A 13,778-nucleotide genomic window follows, 5' to 3' on the forward strand; every position below is an offset into this window, starting at 1 on the left:
GGGAGGATGCCCTGGCCAGCTGTAGGCTCTGAGCATGTGCAATGGTGCTGCAAATTCATGAGGGTAAGGGGCGGACGCAGGAAGGGCAGGGGGAGGGAAGAAGAAGGTAAGAAGAGGATGGAACCTCATGGAAGCTTGAGAGCACAAATAATGGAGAAAAAGTCAAACATCCTTTCTGCTGTCCAGTAAGGTTCCTAGATTGTAGTCTAAGATTATGTGATGACAACAACAAAAATCTCCCCCCAGGGTTTCCCCTTTTTTTTCCCTTCTCCTAAGTGTCCCGACATTTACAGCTGAGAGCGTGTAATCACTGATTGTAGAAAACTGAGGCCAGGCAGCCCTCCCTGGGAGGAGACATGTCTGCTCTTCTGGAGAGAGTTTCCTTGGCCCTGGAGTTGTCCCAGCTGCCTGGCCAGCCTGGCTGGGGAGGACATTTCCCCAGCTCTTGGCTCTTGCCCTTTGCCTGGTGGTGCTGTCCCATCTTCCTGCTCTAGAACCTTCCTCTCTGGCTCCTGCACTCAGAATGCCAGCTGCAGGAGCTGCTCCTTTGACAGGTTTGAAAATGAATGACTCTCTTCCCTGCGGCCCCCAGATGTGTCTGCATCAGGCTGACATCTTCTTTATAAGACTTGATGAAAAGCTTGCAAAGCAGCATTTCTACATGAGCGCGCGCCGAATGAATATCCTCCAAGCGCGCCGGGAACATTAGCGCTAACAAGCTGGAAATGCAAGGACGAGCTGCCGTCTGTGCGTAAGAAACAGAATTAGTGATGGGCCCTGAGGCGAACGTCTCCAAGCTCTCCCTGTTCAAGCTTCAGTGGGCTCAGCTTCTTGTATAATGTTTTTGAGACCAATTGTCTCAAATAGGAATGCTAAGTGCTTACTTGTGCTTTCCAAGTTAAATTTGGTTTATCAGATTTAACATTTGGTACTAACTAGGTTCTGAATGTCGTTCCAAGCAGTGAACAGACATCGACGCATTTCACCTTCATGACAACCCTCTGTGGGAGGTACTGTTATCATCGCCCCAGAGTCCGGGTGAGCAAACAAATGAACAGAGAAGTTAAACAGCTTCTCAAGGTCACATGGCACACAAGCAGTGCAACTGGGATTCACACCCAGGAAGTCCAGTTTAAGCCCAGGCTCTTTAGCCGCCACCTGAGGTTCCTCTCCATCACCACACTGTATCATTGGACTTTTCCACCCTTCTGGGGTCTTGGGTATACGGGAAGATGGCGCAGAGAAAGAGCACTGTGGTAAGAGTGCATACCCAGATGACTCCGGCGGCTGTCCTCCTGCTCTCAGGGGATGTCGGTCTTAGGGGGGACTTCTGGGCAACTCTTCAGAATCAGGGGAGAGCTTCTGGCTGGGTCTGACCTCCTGCGGCTCCCTGAAGGGCCCAGGTCGAGATGCCATAGCCCTGCTTTTTGAAAATCCCACCTGACCAGGTGGGCTGGAACCAGAAGTCCCACCAGGCCTTTCCGAGGGGCTCCTGACAGCAGTCTCCTGCCCTCCACACCTTCGGGGCCCGCACATGGCCCTGCGCCGAGTAAATGTGGACACTCACCTGCCTGATGGAAACACGAGTCATCCCACCCATGAAGGATGAAAGCAGTGAGAAAACGTAAAGTGAGTAAGAAGTTGATGGGGCTGGGGCAGGAAAGAAAGAAGACAGGGAGAACCTTTACAGACTCTTTTGCATGTGCCTCACTATCTTTGCATCACTAATATCAATGGGTAGGTATGGTAAATGAGGCAGCTCTTCTCTCCATTTTTAGACAAGGAAGTGGAAGTTCCAGAAAAGTTGAGTGACCTGCCCATGGCCTTCAAACTCAGGCCGGGTGCTCTCTCCAGGCTCAACCTCCGAGCTGCAAGATGCTGCCCGCTGCCGATTTGTCTACGTTCACCTGATCACACACGCAGTGGCAAGACCGCCTGCTAAGAGCTTGGCTCACCCAAACCTAAGCCTCCCTTCCCATGCGTGAGAGACCCCCGAGCCCCGTAACAGCATGTGGGACACAGCCGGGGAGGATTCCTTTCCATGTCTGGATGGGATCAGCACACCCTGCGCCCCGAGGAGCTGGGTCACGAGGAGGTGAGGCCAGGACAGGGTAGACAGTGCTCTGTGGGCCTGGGACACTCGTGCCTCTGCCAAATGCTCCCGAAATGGCTGCGTCTCGCCTGGAACTGGTCCCCCAGGGCTTGGTGCTGTCTCCGTTCCCACCAGTCCCTGCCTGGAAGGGGGAGGGGCATAATCACGGGGTCGGCCACCCCAGGATACGATTCCCAGAGGCCACGTGCTCACCGTGGGAAACCTTCAGCCTGAACGTGCAGCCCTCGGCCCTGGGTGGTGGAACCCCAGGATTCAAGGCTGGCAGGGAAGGGATCGCAGCTGGCACAGCTCCATGCCTCTCTTCTTTATTTAGGTCGATCTCGGGACTGCCGTCCCCTCGAGCATCACGGGGTTCACCGAGCCCTCCCGCTGTGGCTGTGGGAGGAGGGGGCTCCGCGGCCTGGGTGGGGGGTAAAGGTAGGGACTCTGCCCCGACTGCGCCACGGGAGAGGCCGTGGTCTAGTCCACCCAGCGTAGGGACTGCCCCCCGGCCCGCTCCTCCGGGCCACAGCCCCTGCTCCTTTGAGGCGGGAGCTTTGCCCTGGGTTTGGGGACGTCAAGCACAAAGTGGATGAACGACGAGGGCAGCAACACTCGCAGCAGTGGTGGGAGCTCAGAGGGGCCGTGGACCGCAGAAACGGCCCTGGCTGTGCAGACCGCAGACCTGGGTCAGAATCCTGGCCCCGCCCCTTTGCGAGCACGTGATGCCGGCGAGACACATCCCTTCTCTGGGTCTCAGGTCCGCCCCCTTTAAAGGGGAGGTAATAACATTTTCCTTACCCCATCAAACCAGAGGTGGAGGTGAAACGGAAAAGTCCTTGGCACACAGCACTCAAAAAGTACTCACAGGGGAGCGGATGTGGCTCAGGCGGTTGAGCGCCTGCTTCCCGCATGGGGGGTCCCAGGTTCAGTTCTTGGTGCCTCCAAAAAACGAAAAAACAAACAACGAGCAAACAAATGAACAAACCAACTCAGGGGAGCTGTTTTGGCTCAGTGGTTGAGCGCTGGCATCCCACCTATAAGGTCCCAGGTTCAATTCCCGGCCCCGGTACCTAAAAAAAAAAAGTACTCGTAAATTAAAGGTTGGGGTGGCATGGATACGACTTTCCTGTGTATAAAGAACAATACCTTGTCTCTGTAAAGGAAGAAATTGGGAAAGTAAACCTCTGTGAAAAAGGAGATTTCAGTTGGATGCTAGAAAAGCACTCTTGACTGTCAGGATTATCAATGTGGTAATGGGCCTTTAGGGAGGTGGAAGAGTCTCAATCTGGAAACATGCAAAAGAAAAGCCAGACAGATGCCCCCGTGGGGCGGTGTTTGTCTGCCTGGGTCTCGGGGATGTCTGGAGGCCCTCTGGCTGGGGAACCGATGCTTCTCTGATGAAGAACCCGGGGTCTAGGCCCCATGCCGCCGTGTCTAAATAACTGCTGGCCTACAAATCTCTAAATAATATCTCCCCCCTGTTCTCTATCTCCTTTTTTGAATTATGGGCTATTCCTCCTGACAAGTCATGGCCGCAATCTTAAAAGACCTCTAAGCTGGGTGCATCACTAACAAAGGAAATGTTTATTCACATCACACTTGTTCTTTCACTCATGTACTTCCAGCCATGCGCTAGTCCTGCGCTTAATACTGAATTTCAGAAGTGAAACATGGCTTTCTTCACACGGAGGAGGACTTGCAGCTGGTGGTCTCCCTCCAAGGACACCTGCTAGTTTAAAAAGAAACAGAAGCTCTCCCTGGGAAGAAACCGAGCTCTCGAACCTGCCATCTTAACAACGGAATACACGCGAGACCTGTTGAGCTGCCCAATTCACTTTTCCAGAGGAATGAGGATCCGTGCCAACTGGTCTACACCCAAGGCTGGGGGCTGAAGTGGGAGGGGCTTGGGGGGCATCTAAGCCTCAGGAGCGTCCTGGTTAGCCTGGTGACTTAAACGCAGGGGAAGCAAGCCTTGGTCTAAGGCGTGCCTTGCAGCAGGTTCTGAGAGTCACACGCTCTGGCACAGCCAAGCCTGAAACCTCCAGCAAAGCCAGCAACGGGAGCCGAGGAGCCGGCCAACCACACGCTGACTTGGTAGTGTAACTCTCTGTGAACATTTCCAAGACTGTGTCCCACCCTGTCCTTGTGCCCGGATCCCTGCCCGTCCTACGTATGTGTTGAAGGAACAGGTGAACGGCCAGGTTCAGAAGGTTCCACCCCGCTCGCTGCGTTCAGACCGCTTAGGAAGGTCAGCGGCTCAGCCTCGCTCCGAGCCAGGCCCTGTCTGAGCGCTCCAGAGATGCTAGCTCGTCCCACTCACAACAGCCCTGTGCAGCAGGTACCGTCGTCAGCACCATCCCTGTTTTACAGAGGAAGATGCGATGCTCAATAACTTGCCCCAAGTCACGCTCTACGTGGCAGGGCCAGGGTTGGCATCGAGATGGCTTGGCCCAGAGTCCTTATGTTTGAGCATCGTGCCGTGCTGCCTCCCTGGAGAATGGGGCTCTGTGCTGTTCTCAAAATAGCCAGGGTCACGGTCCATTGCCTATTATAGGATTCATCACCTGAAGGTCAAACACTGCCCTTGATCCAGATAAAACGTCTTTGGCTGTGAAGGTTCTCTGAGCTTTCCTTGTTCCTCAGTGGACATAAAGAACATTCTCCTCGCTAACACCTTTCATATGCTTAAAAATAGACATGAAGCCACATTTTGACTTCTCTTGCTTATGCAAAAACTCCAGTCCACTTGCTTTTTAAATCTCGCAGAACCCAACTTCGGTCCTTTCCTTCAGTCTTTTTCTTCTTATCTCTGAACCTGCTCTGGAATGCAAACTAGTAAAGGTTCTTATAAGATCTGTGACTTTTCTTTTAAAAACCCCAGCATTAGGTGGGCCTTTTCTTTCCCTCAGAGAAACACAGCACTGCCTTGTACCCAGTGTGCAGTTTGGCAGGCAGATCGTGCCCCGCTTTCCATGATGTGAATTAGTCTTTTGCATCCTGTTTGCTTTCTACTTGAATTTGCCTCTGCATGGCTGCAGTTCCTCCTCTTCACGAATTTCTGATTGACCAAGGCCACTTTTAAATTTGGTTCTCATCTTTCTTCCAGAGTGCTGGCAACATCACCTCATTTATTAGCTGTCTGCTGAAGACGTAACTCTTTGTGCTTAGGAGGACTCACCCCTTGTGGTCTGTGTATTGTGACACACAAAGCCTCAGGGGAGGGGCCGCAGGGTCCACACAGAGCAGCTGATGACACTGGAGGGGGCTTGATCTTCTCAGCAACAACTCTACCCACTACTAGAAGCAGGAGTGGGCCTCACTCCAGACCCCTTCAGTGATAGATTAGTGAACTCTAAAGCACAGAGCCCTGGGAAGCAGATGTGGCTCAAGCAGTTAAGCTCCCACCTACCATATGGGAGTTCCCAGGTTCGGTTCCTGGTGCCTCCTAAAGAAGATGAGCAAGACAGTGAGATGCAATGGGCTGGTGCAGCAAGCTGATGCAACAAGATGATGCAATGAGGAGATGCAATGAGAAGACACAACATGAGACACAACAAGCAGGGAGATGTGGGTGATTGGGTGCCTCCCTCCCACATGGGAGGTCGCAGGTTTGGTTTCCTGGTACCTCCTAAAAAGAAGATGAGCAGACACAGAGAGCAGACAGGGAGTGCAACAACAAAGGGAGGTGGTGGAGAAATAATTAAAAAAAAAAAAGGCACGGAGCCCTGTGAATCTCAGGTGTCTGTCTCACAATCTAATTTTCAATACAATCAAGAGCAAAGGCTGAAAACCCACCCAGGCAGGAAGAGGCCAGAGGCCATGAAGAGCCTCTTCTCCATTAGAGGGCGCTCTGCTTTCCAGGTCCTAATGCTTGCGGGGACCCCGTCTGATGGGTGACTGCTGACTCAAGGCGCAGCTGCTAAGAGGAGTAAGCATTTTGCCTGGGTTGTATTAAAGATGAGGAGGTACAGACAAAAACCTTTCACCAGGCATCTGAAGTAGCCAAACAAAGGCCAGGGTGCCCGGGGAGGGCAGAGGCTTGTTAAGCAGAGGCCACGGAGCAGGAACTTGAGTTGGCTGGAATCCTGGGCAAAGGAAGAAAAACTTTGCAGAGAAAGCACAGTCGTCGCACTAGATATTAGGCAATTGGTGAATTGCTTGTGTGGAAGGTATACTTTTCAGGCCACAAGTTCAGCTGTGCAAGAAACGTAACTTTCATTACTGTCTAGAACTGAACCGAAATTTCTATTTTGAGCTGTATGGCACTGGATGGTAGAAACCAAATCTGACGACTCATGGTCCCCCGCCCCCACCATCTCTAGGGGTCTTGGGCCGTACTGGTTCCCAGGCGTCGGTGGTGGGGTATAGGTGGGGTACACATCTGCTCAGTCATCGCTGCTGACGCGCACTGGCCCCCGCAGTCTGTCACTCTGTCGTGCGCTGGTCCCCGTTCCCATCAGCTCCCCATGTGTCCTCTCCATCCCTGCTGCACGTCTGCCTGCGCTCTCGGCTTCCTCCACGTCCTCAGAACCGCAGAGAAGTCGCCGGGGCACGCAAGGTCCTTCACCACCTGTGCCCCAGCCTGTGCCCTGCCCAGGGTGGAGGATCGCCATGAGGCTCTCTCAGGCCCATCGTGGAAACCCCGGGACTGACGTCTCTGCCCCAGGGCTCTTGCAAGAGGAGGCCCTCTACGGCATCCTGGGGATGTCCATGTTCCCCGAGTTCCCTTCAGAGGCAAAGCATGGGACCCCAATCCTCTGAGATCCCTGAAACTGTGGCGTTTCCATAGGTGGACATTTATACCCACCTGCACAACCCAGGTAGGCGCAGATTCCAGGACCTTCCAGGATCTAAATTCATTTCCCTGTTACTAGGTGGAAGTGCCGAGGGTTTGGGGATGCTTTCTCTTTCTACACGTGCTTCTAAAAGTTTTGTTTTGGGCATAAATTCTGCTCTCCTAGTCCTTCAAGTTCAGGGTTTTGAAGCTAAAATGTCTGTGTTCTTGAAATGTATAAGGTTTGTCTCTGTTTTTCTTGTGAAAAAAATCCGCCTTGGGATCCCCCCCAGGAAAGACTGAATAGGGAGAGGGCAGAGCACAAGGAAGTGGTCCAAGAGGGGGAAACCCAGTTACTCTCTCAAAGCATTATCCAGTCACACTCACAAAGAAAGGGAAACTAGGAAACCAGCTGTAAATCAGAGGCTTGCTTAGTCTGAAGGTTTTAGGAATTCAGAGTTGCAGAAAAGTGAGGATCCAGTTTAAATTGCCATGTAACAATTGGCCCATAGAACAAGTGTTAGTGGGGAGCACTGTTCCAAGAAATGGCCAGGGGCAGCGAGGCCCAGGCAGGGGTCTGCTTTGAGCTTCCTGACCCAAGGCCCTGTCAATTTGTTTCCACAGGCAGATTAGTGAATGAAGCTTGACCTTTGAGACAAGAACCAGCCAGTTCTTGGTGAACTTGTAATTTCTTTATTTAAAATTTGCCTTGTTTCCTTTGTTTATGCTGCTGTTGGCTGGAGTTCTCATCTGACTCATTTTATAGAATAATCCTATAATTGAGGACAGGCACTAAATGGCCCAAGAAATCCCTGTAGGACAACTGCAATTTCTGCTCTCCGTGTTAGAAGCCACGTGTAGGCAGGGGTTACTCAGTCTTCCTGAACTCTGTTTCAGATGGTTATGAGTTCCTGGAGATCCTGAAACAGGTTGCCAGGGACAACACCGACAACCCCGATCTGAGCATTGTATGGATCGACCCCGATGACTTTCCTCTGGTGAGTGGCTCCATCCCTGGTTCTCTTTGCAGCCCCATGTTTGTGTTCAGTGAAGTCCCTGAAGCATGAAAGAGGATGTGAAATAGAAACGCAGAGAGCAGCCTCATCCTTGGTGGGAGAACTTGGCCATTGGGCCGACCTTGAGCTAAGGGCTTGGGGCTAACCCTGGAGTGGTTTGACTTACTGTTCATACTCCCTGGAGACCAGGAGTTGGAGACTCTCCAAGGAACCCAGCCAAGTGAGCTTGGTGAATTTCCTTTGGCAGCAGCTCCATAGCTTCCCACCCACACCCACCCCTTCTTCTAACCTCCTTCATTTTTTGGGTATGGACCAACATTTTGAGGCAACCTGTGTTACTAAGTAATGAAAAACAGAGATGACCATTTTTCATAGAGTTATGAACGTCATGGAGAGGAGGAATAACTTCTTTGAGGGCAGAGATTATGTCCATTTTGTTCACCTCATTCTCCCCAGGACTTAGCACCATGTCTAACATAACCTGAAGTTTCAAGAACTATAAAGTCCAAATTCTTGCTAGCATCAGCAATCCATGGGCAGAAAGCTTTGATTAGGATTCATTTTAAAAAGAATGGAGTTTGTAGAATACATGAACTAGTGGTAATAATGAACATCACCAATACATTATACTACATGTCTGAAACCCTATTAAGTATTACACATGCATCATCTCAAGTAATCCTCGCAGCAACCCAATGAAATGGGCACTGTTATAATCCTCATCCCTATTATACATCCCAAATGACAGCTTGAAAGGGTAAGGCTGGCAAGTGATGGGTGTGCTTTGCCAGCACAGGTCTACGCAATGCCAAGACTTGGCCTATTGACTGATGTAGGTAACAGTTAACTGCTGGTAATCAGTACAAGTTTAGTTATCATTAGCTTTTAAATGATAACTTGATCTTCTTCCAGGAATTGCCATTAGTTGAAATATTGTTGGGACCAAGCATACTATGAATTAAGAGAGAAAAATTAGGGGCTTTATTGACCTCAGAGATACTAAAAACCAATCCTCCGCAGAGGATGGGTGAATCAAAGGCAGAGACTTCATGGCACCTGAGGTTAATGGGACCACGGGTAGTCGTAACAAAACCATGGCTGTGTAAGACCCCATAGAGCATACCTTTGTTTAGCCTCCGCCTGTTTGCATTTCCCATTTATCTGGACTATTTCGCTATGCAAGTTTGCAGAGGGTAGGCAGTTCTCCTGACCTGTTTCAAATGTTTCCTTTGGTTTTTCCAAGGGAGAAATCTTCCGACTATTCTGATTTTCAGATTCCTGCATATCCTACCCCCCATCAGACTAGATGTTGGCTTAGGAGATTTTCTACCTCTATATCTACACTTTCTTAGCCCTGTGCCCCCTTATCTCTTTAGTCCTGCTGAGTCAGAGAGTTGTCCAGATGGATCTCAAAACCAGGTGAAATGCAAAGGCCATCTTCTTACTTACTTGTATACCAATTTATGGCAGATAACTGCTTTCCCAGCAATCTCATCTAGCAAAGAGGTACGAGGTAAGGTACTTTTAAAATGGGACACTGAAACAGAAACAGAGGGAAATGGCTCTTTTGCCACACATAAACAATAAAAGAGCCACAAGTAATTTGGGAATCAACTTTGGACCGTCTCTGTAACGTGCTTCCTTACAGCTATAGAAGCTTTTATATTACATGTTTTCATAGTTTGTGTTCTGACATCACTTTTTAATGTTCATCTAAAAGTGCTTGAGGCAGGGACCAAGGTTTCAATTTCCTAAGTGCCTGCAACTGTTTTGGAAAGCTTTAATTGATGGTGACCTAGTTTAACTGAGATGGGATCACAGGTGGGGCCAGCCACGAAGAGTGGCTTTAACTGGACAGGCTCTCTGTCTGCTGTCTGATCTTATTCTTTGTTGCTGCAGCTCGTTGCCTATTGGGAAAAGACTTTCAAGATTGACCTATTCAAGCCACAGATTGGGGTGGTGAATGTGACAGACGTGAGTATCTCTCATGAAAGGTTGCTGGGGTACCCTCAGTCTAAGCTGTAGGATCATGGATGGGAGTCCAGAGCTCAGGAGACTCACCACTGTGACCCAACCCTGTTCTCTGTACTCAGCCCAATCTGGGGTTCTGTGGCTCTTGGCACCATTCCTTGCTTATGTAGCCAGCCCGCCATGATTCACTGACTGTTTGGAACTTCCCATCCAAGTAAACGAGCAAAGGCTTCTGTTATTTCTCCCCAAAGCCTCACAACAAGGCCCCTTTGCAAGGGAAATCTGCAGCTGGAGCTGCCAGTGCATAGTGAGTGATGAGACATTTGTGACCTAGAAGCCCGTGCAGGCAATCATCCTACAGCCCAGACTCCAGGCAGAGGCTAAGCTGCAGAAGGGAAGGAAGAGTCAGGGAGGAGTCAGGGCAGGAACCATTCGGGCACGTGGAAGTGAGGGTGGAAAAGGCTAGTAGGTGGGCTGGCAGAGTCGGAGGAATTTGAGGCCTCGACCACCACATCTGATGCAACTCCTCCCTAGCAAACAAACCTGGACAGATACAACCAGGCACATAAAGGACAGAAAGTAGTAGTCACAGATGATCCAGGAGAGCCATAACTAATAGTGGTGGAATGTCCTGTGAACATGAACCAGTTAGCAATATCCTTTTTAAAAAAATTATTTTTCAGGCGGTCTTGGGGATCAAACCCAGGATCTCATACATGGGAAGCAGGTGCTCAACCACCTGAGCTACATCTGCTCCCCGCATCCTTTAGCTCTCTTAGGAGGAGCTCAACCACCTGGGAACACTACATTCATTGATTTTGTAAACTGCTTTATCAGTTATTAATAACAATAATTTTCTCCAGCTAAAAACAGAAATATAGGGTATAAAGTGAAAAGGAAAGGTATTTCCCTCTGCCCTGATACTAGTCCCATTTCCTAAAAGAACATTGGCAGTAGTTTCATGGGTGTCCTACCAGAAATTTCATATATATACGATTAAATACACATTTCCTTTATATTACACGTATGGGATACTATACACGCCAGTCTGCAGCTTGCCCTTTCCATTTACAACGTGCCCACACTCCTGGTAAAGAGAAGCGACCTGGGGCACACTCATCGGAGCTCCTAGCAACCCTGCGGTCTTGTGCTCACTCGCTCACTTGCTCTGTCCCTCCCTGCAGGCTGACAGCGTCTGGATGGACATTCCCGACGACGATGACCTCCCCACTGCCGAGGAGCTGGAAGACTGGATTGAGGATGTGCTTTCTGGGAAGATAAATACCGAAGATGACGACAATGGAGATGAAGACGATGATGACAATGACGACGACGATGACAACGAGGATTCTGATGAGGAGGAGGACAGCGATGATGATGAGTAGCCCCAGCTCCCAATGGAGACACCCTCACGTCTGCTCATCACCATATAGCAGAAGGTGTCGGCAGCAAGCCTGCTCCACCCCCAGCCAGCACCTTCCCTTTTCCAACTTCTCCTTCCCACCCCTTGCCATCAGGAGCAGTACAATTCAGCAAAGAATGCCTTCCTAAGTGCAGAGAGCCCACCTAGCAGGGACCGGAAGGGAATTCTTCCCATGTTGACTGTCTTAATGGCAATGGAAACAGTTCTTGTTCTCTGCCAGACTACCAGGGGTCCCGGCAGTGATGGAATCTGGCAGTCTGGGGAGAAAAATCCCCTGACACCTCTACTCAAGGTGACTGTTGTCTTTGCCTATGACAGTAATGGAACTGACAGCTTGCTTATTCACAAGCGTGACGTGGCCTTATCCTCAGAGCCCAGGAAAGACACACGACGAATGCATTTAGCCCCCACGCCTGGAAAGCGAGTTAGGCTCTCTCACCAGGACGACCCTTCTTAGGGAGGGCTCAGGCTTGGAAGCAAGTTTATGAATCAGCTTCACTCGGCTCGATGATTTAAAATGTAGGTCAGGCCATGAGGAACTCAAACCCAAACCTCGGGTGGCCATTGAGGGCCTTGAAAGCATCATCATTTCTAGTGGTTTAGGGTACAGGGAAGAGGGGCTGGCTTGCTCTCTGAACTTCCCTCTGGATGGCGTCTTACATAGACAGGGGTCGGGACATCTGGGAGGATTAGAGGTTCTTAATTTTTCTGATGGGTTCATGTCTCTGATTAGGTCAGCTTGGTTGCCAGCCTGAACTGGGAGCTGGATACCTTTCCCAGTCATTGCCAGTGAGCCTTTCCATTTAGAATGAACGTTGGTTTATCCAAAAGTCAGTTATTTCTCTCCTTATCGGCACTAGCACCACTGACCAGTTCAATGGTAATTGGATTTCATAGGAATGCCCCGAGGCACTGAAAAAATCCCCAAGTGCCTTCTGAACTGTCATAAAAGTTCTTAATATATTGTGTTCAATGGTTTTAGCATTAAGTGTGCTTTACAATGTTCTAATTTATTCTCTCCTTTTAACACATGTGGAAGACGTTGTGCAAATTCTTTAAAAATAAGACAGTCCTTTCATGGAATAGAAACACTGTAATTAAACTCATATTTTGAAAATATTGAAATGATCTTGAAACTCCTTTCTTGATTTTCAGATCCTGCTCATTCTCTCTTGGCTCCTGTCCTATCTCTCTGATCTTCTAGGCTTTTCTTTCTGGCCCGTCTCCCTCAGCTTTCCCTGTAAATGTTGGTGTTTCATGGGCTCTCTTTCAGCTCGGCTCATTCTTCCAAGGCAATCTCATCCATACCACCAACTACCACCTATGTGCTAATAATCTCCAATTCTGAGTCTCTCAGTTTTAGAACTACTCATTCAACTGCCTCTGGACATCCTGGCTTGGGTGTTGCACAGACACTTCAAAATCGACACAACAAAACCTAAATTATCTTCTCCCCTAAACTCATTCCCCCTCTTTATGGCATGTCAGACCTGTGTGATGTTACCATCCAGTCAATTGCCCAGGTGACCTGAAGGCGCCGTCTCCTCTGAGCTCGGGGCATTGTGTGCATAGCCTGAGCCATGGCACTTGCTCGATTTGTTACATTTACTTGCACGCCTGTCCTTCCACTAAGCTGCCAGCTCCTTGGGGGCAAGAAGTTTATCCCCTGCAACTAGCGCTTTGCCCAGCACAAAATAGATAAACGACCATTTACTTAATTGAAGGGTGAACCGTTGATTAACCATAATATCCAAAATTCCCCTGCCTGTGAGATAACAGAGCTTACGGAGGCCCCGTATTCATTCTTCCCCTCTCCCAAACAAGGCAGATGTTTCGCAGGCTGGGCTGGGCTGCTATTCAGCCAGGTCCAGCTATACCTCAAGTAAGCTCTGGAGGAAGTACATTTTCAATGCAATCTCTAAAGCTAATCTTTCAAACAGCCAAAGAGTTTGTTCCAGCGTGACAGTGGCCGGCTTCCCAGCCTTGGAAAACCCCTTCATTTTCAGTAATGTGCATTAACTTTCAGTCATGCCCTGGTGCTCCCAGGTTAGAAGCACTGAGTGTTAAGCGGGAATATCTGTAAGTGCTGGTGGGGTTTAGTTGCTGGTCTAAAATTTTTTAAGCTGATACTTAGTGAGCACTTGTTGTGTGCCTGGAACATTGCGCTCAGCAGTTTCCATATGTTGGAGATGTTCTTATGTGTAGATATTATCCTCATTTTACAGATGAGGAAACTGAGACACCAGGGATCAAATAATTTTCCCAGGGTCATACAGCACTTCTAAGGGATATAAATATAACCTGATTTTTACACTTAAGGCAAAGGATTCCTTTTTTTTTTCTCAGACAGTGTCGAAATGGACATGAGTTGATTTCCCCTAATCCTCTTTACTGCTTGAACCAGGACACCCTTTCTTCTCTATTCTGGACGCCACAATCAATCTAAGCAGCGTTGGAGATGGAGGCTCAACAGCACTGCAAGATCTGCTCATCCTATTT

General features: G+C 49.4%; 1 protein-coding gene across 1 annotated transcript in view; it reads left to right on the forward strand.

Moving 5' to 3' along the window:
• Positions 1-12,398, forward strand: part of CASQ2 (calsequestrin 2) — a 68,896-nt gene extending 56,498 nt beyond the window's left edge. The window contains exons 9-11 of the mRNA XM_004462940.5: positions 7,767-7,867; positions 9,785-9,859; positions 11,041-12,398. Of these exons, the coding sequence (XP_004462997.2) occupies positions 7,767-7,867; positions 9,785-9,859; positions 11,041-11,241 (377 nt within the window). The 3' untranslated portion in view covers positions 11,242-12,398. The remainder of the gene's footprint in view (positions 1-7,766; positions 7,868-9,784; positions 9,860-11,040) is intronic.
• The last annotated feature ends 1,380 nt before the right edge of the window (positions 12,399-13,778 follow it).

This window comes from Dasypus novemcinctus, chromosome 9, assembly GCF_030445035.2.
Source record: "Dasypus novemcinctus isolate mDasNov1 chromosome 9, mDasNov1.1.hap2, whole genome shotgun sequence".
Lineage (NCBI taxonomy): Eukaryota > Metazoa > Chordata > Mammalia > Cingulata > Dasypodidae > Dasypus > Dasypus novemcinctus.